Here is a 19,696-nt window from a genome sequence, read left to right on the forward strand (position 1 = left end):
GGAATTAAGGGGTATATTGTGAGAAATTTTGGGTTTTTATGCGTTTTAAGTTCCTGGTTCGGGGTGTCTGTGGGTGGTTGCTGCAAACGGAACAACCATAGAGGTTGCGGTGATGGATGACCGTGGAGTTCCCAGGCTTGGGATGGACTGGCGAATTTGAGGTGGCCTTGTTGGGCCTGCTGGATCTCGTTGTATGCATCTGGTTTACCCTTCACGAAATTATCAAACAAAAAGGAATAAATAGAAGTGATTATGAGAACCAAAAATGACACATGAGATTCCAGCCGATAAAGGTGGAGCTTGACCTTGCCGATGCGAACAAGACGGCAAAGCAAATGATGAAACTTAAAACAATGTAAAGAAGCATCTTCCACCAGTTCCAATTTCCCAGTAAATGGTTGAAAGAGGAACTGAATGCATAACAGAGAAATCCAACAATAGATGAAGCAGCAAGGCATACAAGTTTCAGTACCTTTGATTTCTTCAGCCATCTCAGAATTTGGTTGAGCATGACCATTGTATTCTTTCTCGAGAAAGAGAGTAAGGTTTGCCTTTATCCACCCACAACAAAGAGAGAGCTTCCAAATTGTATAATTTTTCTATTTTTTTTAATTTATTAAATTTCATGTCATCACTGGCAGTATATTTTTTTAATAAAATATCCACCTCAGCATATCCATTTTAGCACATTTTAACGCCGTTTGTGGCAACTTAAAGGTTAGGACAAAATTGACTCAATTTTACAAATATTTAGACCGAATTGAGATATTTTGCAAATATATAAACCGAATTGAGACAGTTGAAAATATGATTACCCACTTGAAATTCTATACAAATACGAGGACCATCCGAGAGTTTAAACCAATAAAAATACTACAAATGCCCTTTATACAACTCAATGACAATTTAGTTTTAGAAATATTATACCAAAATCAAATCGATAACTTAAAAACGGGGCAGAGTTACAATAAAAAAAATTCCAGAATTTTACAGAAATATTTCTATTCTATGTATTTTTAGCTTGATCTTTTAATGAAATATCAATATTTTAAAAATATTAATAATTGAAAATAATATTATAACATATTTTAAATTATTCATTACTAATTCAAAAATATAATTTATATATTTAAATATTTATGAATTTCATTATAATATAACTTAAATAATAAAATGGTTAAATATGTTTTTAGTCCCTAAACTATTGGCCGTTTCTGGTTTTCGTCCCTATTTCAAAGTAAGGTACAATTTGGTCCTCATTCTTTTCGAAACGTTCGTTTTAGTCCTCAAAAACTAAACACTGTTTAAAAATTTGGTCCTCCTTTAACAACAAATGAGGACTAAAACCAAAATTCCGAGGACTAAAACGAACTTTTCGAAAAGAATGAGGACCAAATTGTACCTTACTTTGAAAGAGGGACGAAAACCAGAAACGGCCAATAGTTTAGGGAGTAAAAACATATTTAACCCATAATAAAAATGTACTTATTATGATTTACAACTATATTAAAAATATATTTATATTTACCTTGTACACCAGACATACTAAAATACTATTTATAGAAAATTGTAAATAACTTTGATATAAGTTATCTTAATTTAAACATTATATGATTAACTTAAAAAAATAATCTTAATACTTTTTAATATTTTATCGTGTCGTGCTTTTTCTGTAAGGCAAAGATATAAAATTGATCAAAACACAAGATGTTCCTGGAATAGAGAATTACACATGTAGAAGAAAAAAAATACAAAAATGCAGTCCATTCAAAAGTGACAATTGAATGAGACAGCATAAATTTTTCCCTGCACATAGCTTATAGTTCATCACAGAAAACAATTATTTACGAAATAAATAAATAAATAAATATAATACAAAATAAAGAAAAAAAAAGGAAAAGAATTAAGCATGAGATAATATTAAATTTGCTAGGATATGAACACATCACATTTACAACTTCGTTAAATTTAAAAAACAGCAAAGTATAATAATATTGAGTCCCCCTATGAATATGTATCGCACTAGCAGATAATTCGACAGCTAAATCATATATTTATAGTATCTGAATAATATAGGAACAGATCTAATAAACTTGATCTTCTAAACAAAATAGTCATAAAATTGGTAAGATTATGATAACAAAATAGAGCTGTCTTATGCTCAAGCCGTCGAAGGGATAATCTGCATGCACTTTCCACATACATTTTTCCCACGTCACAACAAATCCAAACATAAGCAGCACCTCTCTCTACGCACGCCCCACAAAAATTCTCTATATCTTCCTCTTTCAAACTGACTCACTCTTCATTTCTCTCTTTGATTGTGTTGTTTTCTAATACCTTGATTCAGAACCTCAGCATTTGTCAACCGAAAAAAGAGAGAAAATATATGTAGTAAAATACCAACAAGAAACCAGTTCACATTACTAATTGTAAAATCTTTTTTTGGCTCCGTAAACACTTCACCACTTCCCTACATTACGTAGTGCTCTTGTTTGTAACATAAATGAAATCACAATCATTTTATTCACCACTTCCCTACATTACGTAGTGCTCTAAATGTAGTAGGAGTATGTGCCTTCCGTCTCAGAATCTGAGAATCAAACTTCAAGTAAATCCAAATGTTCATAAGCTTATAACAGTTTTACAATTTTATGGAAACTCAAAACATTTGGACTAGGTAAAACTAAAAACCAAGCTATTTAAGGATTCAAAGATAAACTGTTTCCTGGGCATGAGACAATTGTAAACAATAGAAAAGCACATCTTTGGCATTAATATTGGCACTATCTAGCCCAACCCTTCAAAATCTATTCGAACCCAAAATAAATAAAAATTGCAGAGAACTGTAATTCAAGTGTCAAAGAAAAGACTAAATAATATTTGAATGAATATTGTATGCCTCTTTTTGAACTAAGAAAATACAAGTGTTACTAACCTGTTCTGCATAACTTTATATGCCTCAGTCATGCACTTTTTTGCTCCTTTAAAGCACTATTTTCCATTTTTTGTACTTATTTTTCGATATTAATTAACCATCTCCACTCAACACATTCCTATACACTAAGCTTTTTGCTGTTGACTTTACTCCAAAGTTAGTAGGGGTAGAGAATAACCCATTCTCTTACAACCCGATTTGGTGCCATGATCAAGTCAAGAAATGTCCAGTAAGAAGCAGAATAATAACTGAGAAAGCAGATTTTTATTTAGTGAAATAAAAGTTCTGTTGACAAGCGAATAAATAGACAGGTACAACAAAAAGCCTTGCCAGTGGGAACCAGTGGGAACTGCGCCTATGGAATACATCAAAAGATTTCCACTTTCAAGAACAAGATAAATTTCATATATTTGAGGGCAAAAAACTTTCCATATTTTTCTTGGAATCACAATATATAGAATTAACAAAGTTGACTCGGTAACCTGCAATTTCAGACTGAAACAAAGTTAACATAAGCTGTACCACGATGATCATACATGGCCAATTGGCCACAGTTCTAAGTTCTGGCTACAAGATCCTGGTATCCGACATCATTATTTACACCTATCATCAATATTTTCTTTAAGGTGAATAACCTAAGTATCTCATATCATTTGGAAAATATCCAATTATTATAATCAGATAATTCAGCTTTTATTATTTTTCTACTTATGTTTGTTAGATCAACAGTCTCGATCGATAGTAAAATCTCTGCAGCTCAGTCATTTCAACAACTGAGATGCAGCTTTCCAGTAGTGGGTTACTTTAAAAAGTGAAGCCCTAAGTAGTAAAAAATAATCAACACCTTCCACGTTTCCATGTTCCATAGATCAAAAATCACAATAGACACAGAGATCATTTGAGGTGTTGCCAAAAGTTTTACTCAGCCTGTAATCCCATGGGAAGAGTGGGTGTTAAAAACTACGTAGCACGGATACTACCATGGACACCGGACACAACATGAATACAGACACGACATGAACACGGACACTACAAGTATAATCTGTAAAATGTAGGACACAACGACACATAGATACACATATTACATCATTATGAATTATTTAAACTGACAACCAAGAATTATATATTCAAAATCACCTATAAACAAAGTTAGTCAAATATAACAAAACAATCTAAACATATATAGTCACACATTACAAAAATTAATCTAATTCGTCTATCTAAAATCCAAAAAGTGGAAAGAGGATATAATTTAAGACATTTCATCCCTCTCTCGATCATTTAAAAAATAATAATTTAACAGATTCATTTAAGGACAAATTAACAACTTGCAAAAAATTTCATATTATATAAAAATATGATAACATAATAAATAAAAACATTCCCGACAATACATATACAATCTAAATATTCTTTATTATATAGGATAAACTCCTAATTTCTATGATTATAATACAAACTTACACAACCAGTTTGAGTTTTTAGAAAATCACTATATTAATATTGTGTTAAAGTCATGTCAGAATTATAGCATAGACCTAAAATATGTTTTTTTAATTGGACACTTCACCACTGTGTGTCATACGAGTGTTTGTGTCCAATACGTGTCAAACACAAGGGCACACCATTTAAGAGGCGTGTTTGAGCTTCATAGGTTAGAAACCTCTCCATGTGGAGCACTTTTGATGTAGAGGAGTTTGACAGGAACTAGAATAATTTGTAAGACATGAATAGAGATGGACAGAACTTTAGTGAATCGTCTTCTAGTGTCTTTTAGTAAATTCTCTGCTACGTAGTTTTTTAATTCTCCTTTTTCAGAATGAACAGAAAACTCCTTAACTGTTTTGTATTCATTACACAATCAACCTCAAATCCGTAACGTGACCTATTATGTAAATCCCAATGGAAAATATGTCAAGCAAATGCCTTTCAATGAAATTTTTGGTCCAACATACACATTTCTTCTTTGCAGGCTATCCAATAAAAGGGGCAATAAGTGGAGAAAATTATTACAGCTGGAGCGTGCAGCAGTTTGAAGGAGAAAGGAATCACGATTATGGTTCTTGAGTTTGGAGACCAGTGCAGCACAGTAAGCTATTTAATTTGTAGTTGGTTTGTGGTTTAATCCTTCAATATCACCACCCTCTTGTAAAAGGAGCTTACATTTTTCTTCTCTAAAGCTGCATATCCATGTTCCAATTGAAGCAGACTCAGGCCCACACGTTCTGTGTTGGCCTACAACAAGGCAGTGAAACATCCAACATGCTTTAGCCTTGGTTTGATTCTTTTTGTGTATGTTATTGATGGAGATGTGTCTCAAGTTGGGTCTAGTTGAGGGGTTTAGACAGGTCACAGGCAGACATGGATCCGTGGTCACACAGGTTACAGATTATAAGAGTAGCCTGCCAGCTTTAGCCCAAACACCCACTCCTAGTCACAAATGTTAAAAGGGATAATATTTCTTGAAAGTTAGAAAACAAAATTGTGGTGATATTGTAGTTTGTACTTCTTTAAAATGTATGCTAAATGTGGTTGCAAAGAGAGGTCTTAGGAGATTTGTAATAGATTGAAGGAAAACGATACCTTTATTGTTGTTTTGAGTGTCTACAGTCCTGCAAGATTGTCTGAAGAAAACCATGAACTATGAAGCACTAATACTTCAATTTGTTTCTCATGCATTTGTATCTACTACATATCAGATATTGATACTTCACCAATACACATAGGTGAAGTATCTAAAACTATGAAGCACCAAAACTTCAATTTGCTTCACATATCAAATACTAATATCAAGCACTTCACCAATATGTACTAATAAAATCATCATTTTGTGAAAATCTAATACAACTATATGGAACACATAAAATGCATAATATATAAATATAATTAGAAATTAGCTTGTAAGGTGATAGATGTCTTCACTTGTATATTATAATTTAATCACATCTTTAGTCAATATGCAACCTTTAAGAAGCACCCTCATGCCAAAGATTGAACATCTTGAATGTGAAATTAGATATTTATGAATGGTTCGATAATAACCAATAGTGAGTGATAGGTCCAACAACAATTGCTTAAAAGAAGGGTAAAAGAAAATGCTTGGCTGAGCAACAAACTATTGATGTAAATTGTTAGATCGAATGCTTACTAGACCAAAAGTTATAGCTAATAGTCAAAATGCAACTTTTTCTAGCATAATAGCTTAAGCATCACGAATCAATTGTGACTTGGTCCACCTAACCTTTATCATAGAACAAATGATAATCCCTACAACAATCTCCGCCTCACTAATTGTTGCACTAGGAATCAAACTCTCAAATTGACACTTGGCTCACCTAGCCTCTGCCACAAACAATTGATGCAATCTACAACAATCTCTCCCCAATAACTGTCCTACTAGGAATCAAACTCGTGACCTTGATTTTGATATCAATTGTTATATCAATCTCCTACCACAAGAGGCCAAAAGATATAGCTAATAATCACAGCACCACTTCTTCTACTTAAGGGTGTACTTGTCCAAGCCCCATGATTCAATTGTACCTTATCCCACATGATCTCTGCCACACAAACACAATTTCCACCCAAGTAAGAGAATTTCCAAATAACCATCTTCAATATCTTCTTAAAATGTGAGTTTGAAACTAACATAAACCAACAAAACCAATTTGTAAAATGAGGGTTGCCTCTTACTTATATATTATATTATAATTTAACCACATCTTTAGTCAATATGAGATCTCCAACAAAAACCTTGTCCCTTTAAGAACCAAATTGGTAATTGTTCCCTCTAAGAATGATTTCAACAAAAGAATGAGATTGATACTAATATTCTTATATCTAACTACTATGAAGTAATTTATGATAACCATAATTTATATATATATATATATATATATATATATATATATATATATATATATATATTATTTTGGTAATATGGTAATAATTTGGAGTTGTAGAATTACAATTATATAGTTATCATGTCTTTTCAATTTTTAAATATGTATCTTACACATCATGTCCTATATACTTTTAGAATAATCAAATTGTTGTACAGAATACATATCATACATGATAGATATATCATATCTATGCATCATGCGCCATGAGTTATTTCATTCCATGTCAAGTGTATGTTGTATTGAACAAGGTTTATAACTTCTCAATAGTACTAGGGAGGTGCATGTAAGCAAATACACCATGACCAGAATATGTGAGATTTGAATGTATGCCTTTTATGTAACATTGTATTCACCAATAAGACAAATATATATGTATTATGTCGACTGCATTATCAAACAAGTTAAAATAACTTTGGAACTAAAACAAATATAAGTACATTTAACAACAGGATGATACTCAGCCTGTCATGACAACAGTAAAGTTGGAACATGGTCAAAAATGAACCTGCTTCTAAATCTCTTTTAAATGAAAATCCTTAAGAAAAGAAAGATGAATATGCTCATTCAAATAATCATGATATTTTGACGACCGTGTCAGATAGTGGGTTAAAAGAATTGTAAAAGTAAAATCAGCTGCTAAACTTTACTGTCGTAATTGAACTCTGCTTACTTGTAAAATGTTTTTCTTATGACCTTCGTAGCTTGAAATTTACTGCAAAACTCTAATGTCAAAATTGAACTCTGCTTACTTGTAAGTTGTTTTTCTTATGACCTTTATAGTTTAAAATTATGCATGCACAAAGTAGAGTAAGCATGTTCAAATTATCCATCAAACAATTAAAATGTTGACACTATTATTTATAGGATCTTATGAGATTCATTTCCATTATTCCTACGAAATTTGTGAATACTATCTAAAATGTCATCTAATGGAACTATAATTGACTTGTAAGTTATTTTTCTTATGACCTTTATAGTTTAAAATTATGCATGCACAAAGTAGAGTAAGCACGTTCAAATTATCCATCAAACAATTAAAATGTTGACACTATTATTTATAGGATCTTATGAGATTCATTTCCATTATTCCTACGAAATTTGTGAATACTATCTAAAATGTCATCTAATGGAACTATAATTGTGTCCTTTCAATGGTAGATAAGAAGGTTGTCCTTGAGCATTTTGATTGGCTGGCGAATAAAGTTGACACATTAAGAAAAGTAGCATTTGGGCTCCAAGATTTGTGCAAAACCGAAGTTTCATCCGATCACAGAAGATACACACCAACCACCCCATTTACATTCCGCTCAAAAGCCTTTGCCAGCTTCAGCAACAATGCACCATCATTGGCGTGGGGATGCACAGGAGAGCCAAAAACAGGAATACTTCCACAAAGAAAGTAAGGTTTTGGATTTTAATAGGAGGTAGCCAGATTCGGGAGTTAAGTGGAAGACATTTTCTGTTTTACAAAAGTGGAGTAGGACAATTTCATTATTAAACTAAAAATAAAATAAAATGTTAGTTAATGTCATTTTCTTAAAGAGGGTAAAAGTAATGCAAATTAATGGAGTTGTATAAGGTGAAATCCAAATAAAACACAAAGGGAATGAGTATAATTTACTCGTTTACTTTTTATTATAAAAACTGAAATAGAACAAAAATCGAAAAAAAAGAAGAAATGATTGGACAAAAGTACACAACAGAAAGAAACCAAGAAAAAGAAACATTTGACGGAACATAGCTGCTCAATCAATCCCTTGTCAATTGTTATGAACTTTCATGTAATCCTCATGGACCTAGAAATAGAATAATCCTTCTTGTGAACCATGGAGAAAGCAAGATGCAGACTCTCAATTAGTCAACCAAACCAACAACATGAATGTTCCTTCCTGGTAACAACTATTGGAAATCCATTAAAATCCCCAAATAAAGATAATCTAATACTTAAAAAGAGCAAAGAGTAATTAGGCGACATTACAAATTAACATCATTACGTTTGTGAGGCAGCAGCTCCAATGAATTATTTAGTCTTAGCAAAGGCACAGCATACTTTGGAATGTAAGGCAGCCACGTATTAGTTTAATAGAATCTGTGACCAGGGTTTAACAAAGTTAAAATAAAGAATGTGGGGAAGAAAACAAATGAAACAAGGGTACCATATGCGAGGACAAAAGACAGCCAATATTAAGTCAGGCTTATTATTTGGTTTTGTGAGACACTTAAATCAAATTATATCATTAGTTCCTTACTATTATAACTTAAGCAAATATATTTATAAAGCATACGCTATACAAATATAATCCGTTGTAGACAATACTGAGATCAAAGTTATCGAATTGCACTATGAAGCTACATTGCAAAGTATCTGAGAGTAGGAATACTTCTTCAGTTATAAGATATTCAAGACTAAAAAACCTAGAGAATGCAGAACAACAACAGCAGGCATGCGCATAAAATGTCACTGAAGATACATCTAACTCAATCCAAAGCCGGCCAGGAATGAGTAAAACGTATACCTCTTTATTTCTCTTCTTGCAAATCACTCCGTAGGAAGCCCGCCGCAAATTTTCCCATCCTCCAAAATCTGATTAATCGCTGACTTAAGCTTCTGATAATCATCAATAATATTATAAACTTGATGAGATATCCGGACATAACCAGTTATAAACCCATTCTTGTCCCTGGGATCCCTATCATCATTCCTCAAAACCTGGTAATATACAGGAACCTCAATTGCGTGATAGACCCTTAGGTAAGACCTTAACCGCAAGGCATCATCATCACTCATCACGCAGAGCTTAGAAGGCAACCCCACCATAATCATGCTAGCGCACATCTCAGGAGGCGACCCTAGATTCGTTCCCCAAGACTCCGCTAACATGATCCCCATTTTCACTACCGCATTATGGTTCCTTTGCATGATCCCCGCAATCCCACCCTCGAACCGATTCACGAAGTCCAAAATCGATGGCACAACAAGTTGGGGGCTATAGTCCCGCATCCCAACCCATGCACTCTCAACCGGTAAACCCTTTCCGTACTCCTGTGAAACGATAGGGTGGTGCACGTCGTTTGAACTCTCTTTACAGTACAAAAAAGCCACCGAAGGCGGAGAGAAAAACCACTTATATAAATTGCTCACGTAAAAATCAGCCCCAATTTCCTTCACGTCCACGGGCAAGCTTCCAATGGCGTGAGCGCCGTCGACGAAAACCTGTTCCACTCCTTGTTCTCTGCAAACCTTAATCAATTCGCGAACGGGGAGAACCACAGAAGGCATCGACGTTACGTGATCGATTATCGCTAACCTGACTCTTCCGCCGTTGAGTTTACCTTTCTCAATGCCTTTCTTGAACTCGGTTACGATTTCCTCGTCAGAACGCACCGGGAATGGGAGCTGGACCTCGACGACGGTACCGCCGATCGGAGTCACGTAGGCTTCGATGGACTTCTTAACCGCCTGGTACGCACAGTGGAACATTATAACAGAGTCCTCTCGGTGAAAATGCCCGCGCACGAAGCGGCGGCCAATCTGCTGGAGGACGATGGCGGCGGCCGTGGTGGCGTTGTCGACGAGGGAGACGCGGTCGACGTGGTCGGCATTGATTAGGTCTGCGACTACGGCTCGCGATTCCAGGATGCCGCCACGGAGCACGTTAAAGAAGAAGTCGTCGGGCTGCTGGAGAAAGCGGAGCTGCCATACGGACTGCGCCGCGAGAACGGAGCGCGGGCAGCTTCCGAAGCTGCCGTTATTGATCCTAGCGACGCCACGTTGGTGGTGGGAGAATTCGTCGTGGATCTCGGAGTCGGAAATGGAGTGGGCGAGTTTGGGTTTCTTGGCGGCGTGGTGGTTTGGCTCTACCGCGCCGTTTCGGTGGATTTGGTTATCCATGGAGGGGTTATGAGATTGGGGAAGAGTGGTCATTGTTTGATTAATTGGAGGGTTTGAAGTTGGAGATAGCATCAGCTGGGGTGAACAACTCGGGACTGAGTGGAGGGTGTAGCGGTGAAATTGTCCTTATTCGCTTCCTCTTTGCTCTTTTTTTTAATTTTGTTTTTGACTAGTAAGATTGTGTTGCGTTCCTTTTCTATATATTTTAAGAAGAAAAAGAGACGACCTCAGCGTCTGCGTTTTGGTCGGTCTTCTGTTTTGTAGCAGACCCATGTGGGACTTTTTTTATTTCATTTTAGCATAAATGTTGAGGCTTGGAATCTGTGAAGGGTTACCCACTTAAATAACAAGCTTTTGTACAACTAGCTTTTTTATTTTTTTTATTTGTCAATTTACAATTTTAAGATAGTATAAATTTTTTAAAATCAGTGTTAGGTTGATTTTTAAAACTATGATTTAATTAAAGAAGTATTCACAAAATTTAAGAGAAAGTATTGAAGATATTCACATTTCAAGATTTATATTTACGCATATTATACTTTTAATAAAATGTCATTCGCGTTGTTTTAAATTTTAAATAGATATTCATATTTTTTTATTATATTTTAGTATAGTTGTTTTTAAAATTACTTTTTTTAAGTTATAAATTATTAATATTTTTTTATGAAAAATTGAATAATTTAGTTATTGATTATGACAGAGAGCAGATTATTTTAATATGCTAAGCAATCTATTTGAAGAAACAATAAAGAAAATAAATTTTGTGAAAAGTTGATTATAATGAACTTTGCCTGAATCAAATTGCGGGAAAACCTTTGCAATTTGATTAATAATTGAGTAGCAAAGCTTTTTTGAGTGATAAAGAATTGGATTAAAAATCTAAATAGAGTCCTGTTATCATATTTTGTTTTGAATATGTTTATTTTAAATTATTAAAATAAAGAATTAATTGATTAAAACCACTAACGTATTCAAATACTGAAATCTTTTCTGAAGCATATATTTTAACCAATTAAGTATATTTTGATTGACTAAAACTTTCAAATAGATTCATCTTTCTCTTTTCAAAAACAAAAGCAAAGAAATAAAATGTAAATTTTTATAAATTATTTTTCCTTCTAAGAAGGAAATTTAGTTTCTCACCTAAATTATCATTGTTTATATTGTGCTTTTATTTTCTCCATGTAAGTTTATTTCTCTAACTAATTTGTTTTGTTGTAAAGGTTCTAAGTTGAATGAGGTTTCAAAGTTTTTATTATATAGTAGGGTTTCAAATTTCATTATAATATAACTTAAATAATAAAAATGCACTTATTATGATTTACAACTATATTAAAATTATATTTATATTTACCTTGTACACCAGACATACTAAAATACTATTTATAGAAAATTATAAATAACTTTGATATAAATTATCTTAATTTAAACATTATATGATTAACTTAAAAAAATAATCTTAATACTTTTAATCTTTTATGGTGTCGTGCTTTTTCTGCAAGACAAAGATATAAATTGATCAAAACACAATATGTGCCTGCAACAGAGAATTACACATGTAGAAGAAAATATATATATATATATATATATATATATATATATATATATATATATATATAATGCAGTCCATTCAAAAGTCACTATAGAATGAGACAGCATAAAATTTTCCCTGCACATAGGTTATAGTTCATCACAGGAAAGAATCCTACATGCATTATTTATCAAATAAATTATTAGATTTAATTTATTTTTGTTCATATGTTGATTTATGTTGATATATTTATGTTCTATTTTTATATTTATATTTCTTTTTATATTATTTTAAACAGTTATGTATATAAATTATATTTTTTTCTTGTCATTAAATAAGATATACAATTTTTATGTTTTCTTTTCTTATAAGATATTAGAGCTATGATTGGAACCTTTTCTAGCAAGATCTATGTGGGCATTATGTTTCATCCGTTCTCGGACCACTATCGGACCACCTATTAATTCTACTCTCATGCTCAAGATATTTATACATCAGGGGATGTGTTGGAAGTCTCACATCAACTAGAAATAAGACCAAATTATAATATATAAGTAGAGTGCAAACTTCACTTTACAAGCCGATTTTGTGGGATTGAGTTAGGCTTAAAGTGCATTTCTTAGTATAAATAAGGTTTAAACTCTCGAATGATCCTCTTATTTGTATGAGAATCTCAAGTGGATCATCTTATTTCCAACTGTCTCATTTGGGTCCATATATTTGCAAAATATCTCAATTGGGTCCAAATATTTGTAAAATTGAGTCAATTTTGCCTTAACCGTTAATACGCTGATGTCAAAATATTTTATTATGTGGATTTTTTTTATTTAAGAAATTATAACATGGCAATCCTTCTCTTCTTCTCCTTCGTTTTGGTCTTCTATCTTGCGCAAAGATTCTTCTCCTTCCTTTTGCTTTTTCTCTTGTGGGCGTTCCTTACCCTAAGAAAAATCACGATGTTGAGGGCACTACACCTTGCTCCTTGAGTTCTCTCCCTCGGTGTCCACACCATTGGGAACAAGATCTTTGCCTCTAATCATGGCAGACGAAACGCCAAACAAGAAAACAAAAAGACAAAGACAAGGCAAAGACCCAAACAGAATGAGAGAAGACAAAGAGCAAAACCAAAACTGTGTTCGGGACATAAACAGGGATAGTTTCGAAAACACAACCGAGAATCAGGGGTACTTTATTTTTTTTTCTGAATCTCGGTTTTGATTCCTCAATCAAAACGAGATAGATAACTCAGCTCTACAACGCGTGAAGTTTCGATTTTCAAATGATTAGGAATTTCAAAGACTACTTTAAACTTTTTGAGCAACTTGAATTTTTTTGTATATAGATCAGAAAAATTGTGCATACATACCAGAATGAGAAAAGGTCAGCTTTAATTGCAGAAGCTAATTTACATTTTTAGCTCTTTGAGAAGGATGAAAATGGAATTGCAAGCTACCATGGGGGTCCTGGTTTTGACCATCTCTTTACTCTTTTGCTAATATCACCTTGACCATGGCGATTCGGCTTTGTAGCGCGACAATGGTAACGTCTTCGCTACGGCTTTCCGAAGTTAGGGTTTTGCAAAAGAGATGAGGCAGTGACGATTTGGGATTCGAAGGATTTTCTAAATTGGGTCTTTGTAATTTTTCTGAGTGCATGCCATTTTCCTCCCTTTTTTTTCTGATTGCATAATTTTTTTATTCTTTTCAATTTTTAAATATGTATCTTACACATCATGTCCTATATACTTTTAGAATAATCAAATTGTTGTGTAGAATACATATCATACATGATAGATATATCATAGCTATGCATCATGTGCCATATCATACATGATAGATATATCATATCTATGCATCATGCGCCATGAGTTATTTCATTCCATGTCAAGTGTATGTTGTATGGAACAAGGTTTATAACTTCTCAATAGTACTAGGGAGGTGCATGTAAGCAAATATACAATGACCAGAATATGTAAGATTTGAATGTATGCTTTTTATGTAACATTGTATTCACAATTAAGACAAATATATATGTATTATGTCGACTGCATTATCAAACAAGTTAAAATAACTTTGGAACTAAAACAAAAATAAGTACATTTAACAACAGGATGATACTCAGCCTGTCATGACAACAGTAAACTTGGAACATGGTCAAAAATGAACCTGCTTCGAAATCTCTTCTAAATGAAAATCCTTAAGAAAAGGAAGATGAATATGCTCATTCAAATAATCATGATATTTTGACGACAGTGTCAGTTAGTGGGTTAAAGAATTGAAAAAATAAAATCAGCTGCTAAACTTTACTGTCAAAATATAAATCTGCTTAATTGTAAAATGTTTTTCTTATGACCTTCGTAGCTTGAAATTTACTGCAAAACTCTAATGTCAAAATTGAACTCTGCTTACTTGTAAGTTGTTTTTCTTATGACCTTTATAGTTTGAAGTTATGCATGCACAAAGTAGAGTAAGCATGTTCAAATTATCCATCAAACAATTAAAATGTTGCCACTATTATTTATAGGATCTTATGAGATTCATTTCTATTATTCCTACGAAATTTGTGAATACTATCTAAAATGTCATCTAATGGAACTTTAATTGTGTGCTTTCAATGGTAGATAAGAAGGTTGTCCTTGAGCATTTTGATTGGCCGGAGAATAAAGTTGACACATTAAGAAAAGTAGCATTTGGGCTCCAAGATTTGTGCAAAACCGAAGTTTCATCCAATCACAGAAGATACACACCAACCACCTCATTTACATTGCGCTCAAAAGCCTTTGCCAGCTTCAGCAACAATGCACCATCATTGGCGTGGGGATGCACATGAGAGCCAAAAACAGGCATACTTACACAAAGAAAGTAAGGTTTTGGATTTTAATAGGAGGTAGCCAGATTCGGGAGTTAAGTGAGAAGACATTTTCTGTTTTACAAAAGTGGAGTAGGACACTTTCATTATTCAACTAAAAGAAAAAAATGTTAGTTAATGTCATTTTCTTAAGAGGGTAAAAGTAATGCAAAATAATGGAGTTGTCTAAGGTGAAATCCAAATAAAACACAAAGGAAATGAGTATAATTTACTCTTTTACTTTTTATTATGAAAACTGAGATAGAACAAAAATCGAAAAAAAAAAGAGAGGATTGGGCAAAAGTACACAACAGAAAGAAACCAAGAAAAAGAAACATTTGATGGAACACAGCTTCTCAATCAATCCCTTGTCAATTGTTATGAACTTTCATGTAGGATCCTCATGGACCTAGAAATAGAATAATCCTTCTTGTGAACCATGGAGAAAGCAAGATGCAGACTCTCAATTAGTGGACCAACAACATGAATGTTCCTTCCTGGTAACAACTATTGGAAATCCATTAAAATCCCCAAATAAAGATAATCTAATACTTAAAAAGAGCAAAGAGTAATTAGGCGACATTACAAATTGACATCATTACGTTTGTGAGGCAGCAGCTCCAATGAATTATTTAGTCTTAGCAAAGTCACAGCATACATTGGAATGTAAGGCAGCCACGTATTAGTTTAATACAATCTGTGACCAGGGTTTAACAAAGTTAAAATAAAGAATGTAGGGAAGAAAACAAATGAAACAAGAAGGGTACCATATGCGAGGACAAAAGACAGCCAATATTAAGCCAGGCTAATTATTTGGTTTTGTGAGACACTTAAATCAAATTATATCATTAGTTCCTTACTATTATAACTTAAGCAAATATATTTATAAAGCATACCCTATACAAATATAATCCGTTGTAGACAATACTGAGATCAAAGTTACCGAATTGCAGGATGAAGCTACATTGCAAAGTATCTAAGAGTAGGAATACTTCTTCAATTTTATTGTTGTTTTGAGGATCTATAGTCCTGCAAGATTGTATGAAGAAAACCATGAACTATGAAGCACTAATACTTCAATTTGCTTCTCATGCATTTGTATCTACTACATATCAGATATTGATACTTCACCAATACACATAGGTGAAGTATCTAAAACTATGAAGCACCAAAACTTCAATTTGCTTCACATATCAAATACTAATATCAAGCACTTCACCAATATGTACTAATAAAATCATCATTTTGTGAAAATCTAATACAACTATATGGAACACATAAAAATGCATAATATATAAAACGATAACGATAAAATAAATCTTGAAGAAAAAATAGTTGAACCTTCAATCCCATTATTTGTACTCAATAAATTCCAGTCTTCCCTTCTCACATTCATGGAGGTTTTATTCAACAAATAGTTGAACTCGAGTATGAATAAACATGAGTTCCTTATTAAAAAGGAAACAACCCAGTTGATTGATTCCCAGAAGTGTCCACTGGTAGCAGCTCTCTTTCATAATGTGGAAAAATGCATCTAAAGGTAATCATGCATAGTTGGCAAAAATCTATCATGACCTAACAGTGAACTCTTAAGCATGTGGCCCGAACTATCACGCGTGTGGTCCATGTCTGAGATAATAGAAGGTGACTAAACACCTATGGACAAGTTGATTTCCATGTTGTCTATAAGTCTGACTTTCCCAAACCATGCAGCGATGCAAAAGACAACAGGACCCTTGATCTGTTCCACTTTTTCCAAATTATTTTGATCAACAATCTGCAGGAATTCGTATGTAGTTGCACTAAGAATACCATCTATTATTCATAAATTCTACTTCTGTACTGTTTTGGCTTCATTCAAGGATTTGTTGAATCCAAATATATTTTAATAATACATACGTCATTGCCAAAGTAACTCTGGCCTTAATTCATTAATTATGCACTTTCAAATTAAGCACAGGACAGAAAAGTATTTTGCATCTTACCTCAGCATAATCAATCCTTCCACCGGCCTCAGCAATACATTGTATGACCAAATTGCTCAACTTCTCACAACGCACTTCACCATCTTCTGCTGCAGATTTAGCTTTTAACAAAGATTTATTTATTGAAAGTGCCTGAAAAGGATTGAAATAAATCTCTCTAGATAGAAGGCAAAGTATACTAAGAATTTGTTAAGGCTTAGTGCAGCTGAAAGTGAAGTGGATGATGAGAAAAGAAAAGCTCTGGAACATAATCTTTACATATTCTTTCAAGATGCTTTACAGTTAAATGTCACTGCTGGTTTTGAGCAGTTAAAAATGATTGGTTAAACAAAATACCTTTTCCCTCTCTTCAGGTGAAAGGTGCACATTACGTGAACTCATTGCCAGGCCATCACTCTCACGTGTTATTTCAGCACCGATCACTTTTATGGAAAAATCAAGATCTCGAACCTACAAAAAATCATTAATCAGTCAGTGTATGAACCAACATCTAAAACAGCAGTAAGCATAGCATAAACAAATTTGGTTGACAATGCTAACTTCATAGATTTTTCATTAATGACTGACATTGTTCCCCGAGAACTAGGTACGATATTAACGTTAACGTGTCATAATTCAGTTACCAATCTATTTAGGTATGATATGCATAAATTGTCATTTACCCTGTTTAAACAAAAAAATATTATTTTTTTCCCAATAAATCAAAACAGAAAAGCTCTGAGAAATTGGTTACCATCCTCTGAATAACTCTCAACTGCTGATAATCCTTTTTCCCGAACACAGCCACATCCGGTTCCACAATGTTGAACAATTTGGTCACTATAGTAGCCACCCCTCTGAAGAAAATGGGCCTACTCTTCCCACACAATCCCACTTCTAGCTTCTCAACCCTCACCCAAGTCTCGTGCCCCGACCCATCACCATCAACGCAAGACGCCGCCGGGCCACCTCCCTCACCCGCCACGTCAGCACTATTATGTCCATAATCATACAGATTGTGGGGGTGGAAGACGACGTCGACGCCGCCGGGCAGCGCGGCGAGTTTGCGGAGGTCGCCTTGGAAATCGGAGGGGTAGGTGGAGAGGTCCTCGGAGGGCGCGAACTGGCCCGGGTTGACGTAGATGGAGACGGCGACCACGTCGCAGAGGGAGCGGGCCTGGGAGACGAGAGAGAGGTGGCCGGCGTGGAGGAAGCCCATGGTGGGGACAAACCCAATTAGCTTGCCTTGGGCCCGCATGGAGCGAGACCAGTTTCGCATCTCGTTCTTGTCAGAGATCAACTTTGGGGTTGTTGTGGCCATTCCAATCCGAATGAAATGGAAACAATGAATGAGTTTTTCTTGGGAAAAACTAACTAGAACGATGATTGGGACGGCTGAAACAAATAACACTACAGAAAGGAGTAAGGTTTTGGTGCAATGAATTTGAGAGTGTTTTTAAATGTTAAGAATGATTGTTTTGTCTTGGACCGCGATATTCCAACAATGGATTTTTAACATTATTTTGACAACGCCACGTGTCGTCACCTCATTGGTTCGTTTAAATTTTTTTTTTAAAACCTATGACCGTAACCCTTATTTTGAGTGAAAATCCTAAAATACCCTTTTTCCTTTCTCTGTTCCATTGCAAACGAAGGTCCGTTCTCTTGATAGGTCGAAGGTCGCGTTTCGTCTCGCTTCGTTCCATTTGCATCGTGTTGTCTCCGGCCAGTTTGGTGTCCTGTTATCGTGCGGAATGGCAAGTTCCGGTGACGATTGTCCAACGACTAAGGTAAGTGGTTTTCCATTCCATGTCGTAGCTTGGTTATTCGGTTTGGGCATGTCGTAGCATGGTTATTTGATTTGGGTTAATGTTTGGGGTTCGTATCGTTGGGTTGTGGTGCTTGGGTTATTGGGTTTCGTTGTTTTGATGATTTGATTTTGGTTTATGCAGTTGAGTGTTCGTCACTCTTTTTCGACAAAGTATATATGTACTTTGAACGAACGGTTAACAAAGGAGCATCGATCATTGATTGCGACAACTCCATTTGCTTGGTTTTTAGATGTCAATGTCAATGTTAAAGTAGGTAGAAATATACTGAGTGAGTTATTGGGTAAGTGGGACGACTGTAGTCGTGGTTTTTTAGTTGGGAATAAAGTTTTGAATATAAATGAAAATGATATTTATTTAGGGTTGGGACTGAGTACAGATGGTGCAAACATTAACTTAAAGGAAGAGCTGGGCAATAGTGAATGTGTGAAATACATAGGCAAAGGAACAAAGGAATTGAATTCAATATACAAAATTCTAATGCGAAAACAAAAGAAGAAGATTCCTTGTTCTCATTTTTGTAGCCTTTACCTCCTGGTAGGGATAAGTGAGATTTTATTTCCAAAACGTAGCGAGAAAGTGTTTCCCGTAATGTTTAATCTTGTTGACAACTTAAGTGCTTTGGGTAGTTATTGTTGGGGTAGTGTAGTTTATCGTTTTCTGTTACATAGTTTGTGCAAAGCTTCAAAAGGCTTGAAGAAAGGCAAAGGTATTTCAAACGTTTACGTCGACGGTTGTGTGTACATGCTGCAGGTAATTAATAGTATTTGATGTACTTACTTAAATTGTT

General features: G+C 34.3%; 3 protein-coding genes across 15 annotated transcripts; 1 reads left to right on the forward strand and 2 right to left on the reverse strand.

The window, feature by feature from the left end:
- Window positions 1-1,903: 1,903 nt before the first annotated feature.
- On the reverse strand, window positions 1,904-10,923 carry LOC124840450 (L-cysteine desulfhydrase-like). Of its 4 annotated transcripts, none has more exons than XR_007029043.2 (3): window positions 9,360-10,923; window positions 8,838-8,932; window positions 8,550-8,732 (listed from the first exon to the last, which is right to left on the reverse strand). XR_007029043.2 is itself a non-coding variant. In XM_088096750.1 (2 exons), exon 1 carries the CDS (start codon window positions 10,805-10,807, stop codon window positions 9,383-9,385), a length of 1,425 nt encoding a protein of 474 aa, XP_087952876.1. In that variant the 5' UTR covers window positions 10,808-10,923; the 3' UTR covers window positions 1,904-6,498; window positions 9,360-9,382. The 4 variants fall into 4 exon arrangements, 2 of the variants coding, with proteins under 2 accessions (XP_087952876.1, XP_087952875.1); XR_007029041.2 differs by having other exon boundaries at window positions 8,550-8,742; XM_088096750.1 differs by lacking the exons at window positions 8,550-8,732; window positions 8,838-8,932 and adding an exon at window positions 1,904-6,498.
- Window positions 10,924-15,332: 4,409 nt separating this feature from the next.
- On the reverse strand, window positions 15,333-18,538 carry LOC124840451 (pantoate--beta-alanine ligase). 10 transcript variants are annotated; one of them, XR_015781711.1, is made up of 6 exons: window positions 17,832-18,528; window positions 17,435-17,548; window positions 17,099-17,230; window positions 16,455-16,890; window positions 15,716-15,810; window positions 15,333-15,610 (listed from the first exon to the last, which is right to left on the reverse strand). XR_015781711.1 is itself a non-coding variant. In XM_088097345.1 (4 exons), exons 1-4 carry the CDS (start codon window positions 18,396-18,398, stop codon window positions 15,796-15,798), a joined length of 828 nt encoding a protein of 275 aa, XP_087953471.1. In that variant the 5' UTR covers window positions 18,399-18,538; the 3' UTR covers window positions 15,333-15,795. The 10 variants fall into 10 exon arrangements, 2 of the variants coding, with proteins under 2 accessions (XP_087953471.1, XP_047172467.1); XR_015781710.1 differs by having other exon boundaries at window positions 15,333-15,620; XR_015781709.1 differs by having other exon boundaries at window positions 15,333-15,620; window positions 15,700-15,810.
- Window positions 18,539-18,662: 124 nt separating this feature from the next.
- LOC148194468 (uncharacterized) lies at window positions 18,663-19,690 on the forward strand. The gene has a single exon (XM_088097347.1). It carries the CDS (start codon window positions 19,024-19,026, stop codon window positions 19,675-19,677), a length of 654 nt encoding a protein of 217 aa, XP_087953473.1. The 5' UTR covers window positions 18,663-19,023; the 3' UTR covers window positions 19,678-19,690.
- The last annotated feature ends 6 nt before the right edge of the window (window positions 19,691-19,696 follow it).

Source organism: Vigna umbellata, chromosome 8 (genome assembly GCF_029865625.1).
Source record: "Vigna umbellata cultivar VRB3 chromosome 8, Vumbellata_1.0, whole genome shotgun sequence".
In the NCBI taxonomy this organism is placed as follows: Eukaryota; Viridiplantae; Streptophyta; class Magnoliopsida; order Fabales; family Fabaceae; genus Vigna; species Vigna umbellata.

Bases quoted from the DNA above. Each gene is read 5' to 3' on its own strand.
- LOC148194468 (XM_088097347.1), top strand. From the start codon at position 19,024: ATGCAGTTGAGTGTTCGTCACTCTTTTTCGACAAAGTATATATGTACT.
- LOC124840450 (XM_088096750.1), bottom strand. From the start codon at position 10,807: ATGCTATCTCCAACTTCAAACCCTCCAATTAATCAAACAATGACCACT.
- LOC124840451 (XM_047316511.2), bottom strand. From the start codon at position 18,398: ATGGCCACAACAACCCCAAAGTTGATCTCTGACAAGAACGAGATGCGA. The intron at 17,549-17,831 runs GTAACCAATTTC...GATTTTTTGTAG, and splicing joins TGAGAGTTATTCAGAGGATG to GTTCGAGATCTTGATTTTTC. The intron at 17,231-17,434 runs GTATTTTGTTTA...AATCCTTTTCAG, and splicing joins CACCTGAAGAGAGGGAAAAG to GCACTTTCAATAAATAAATC.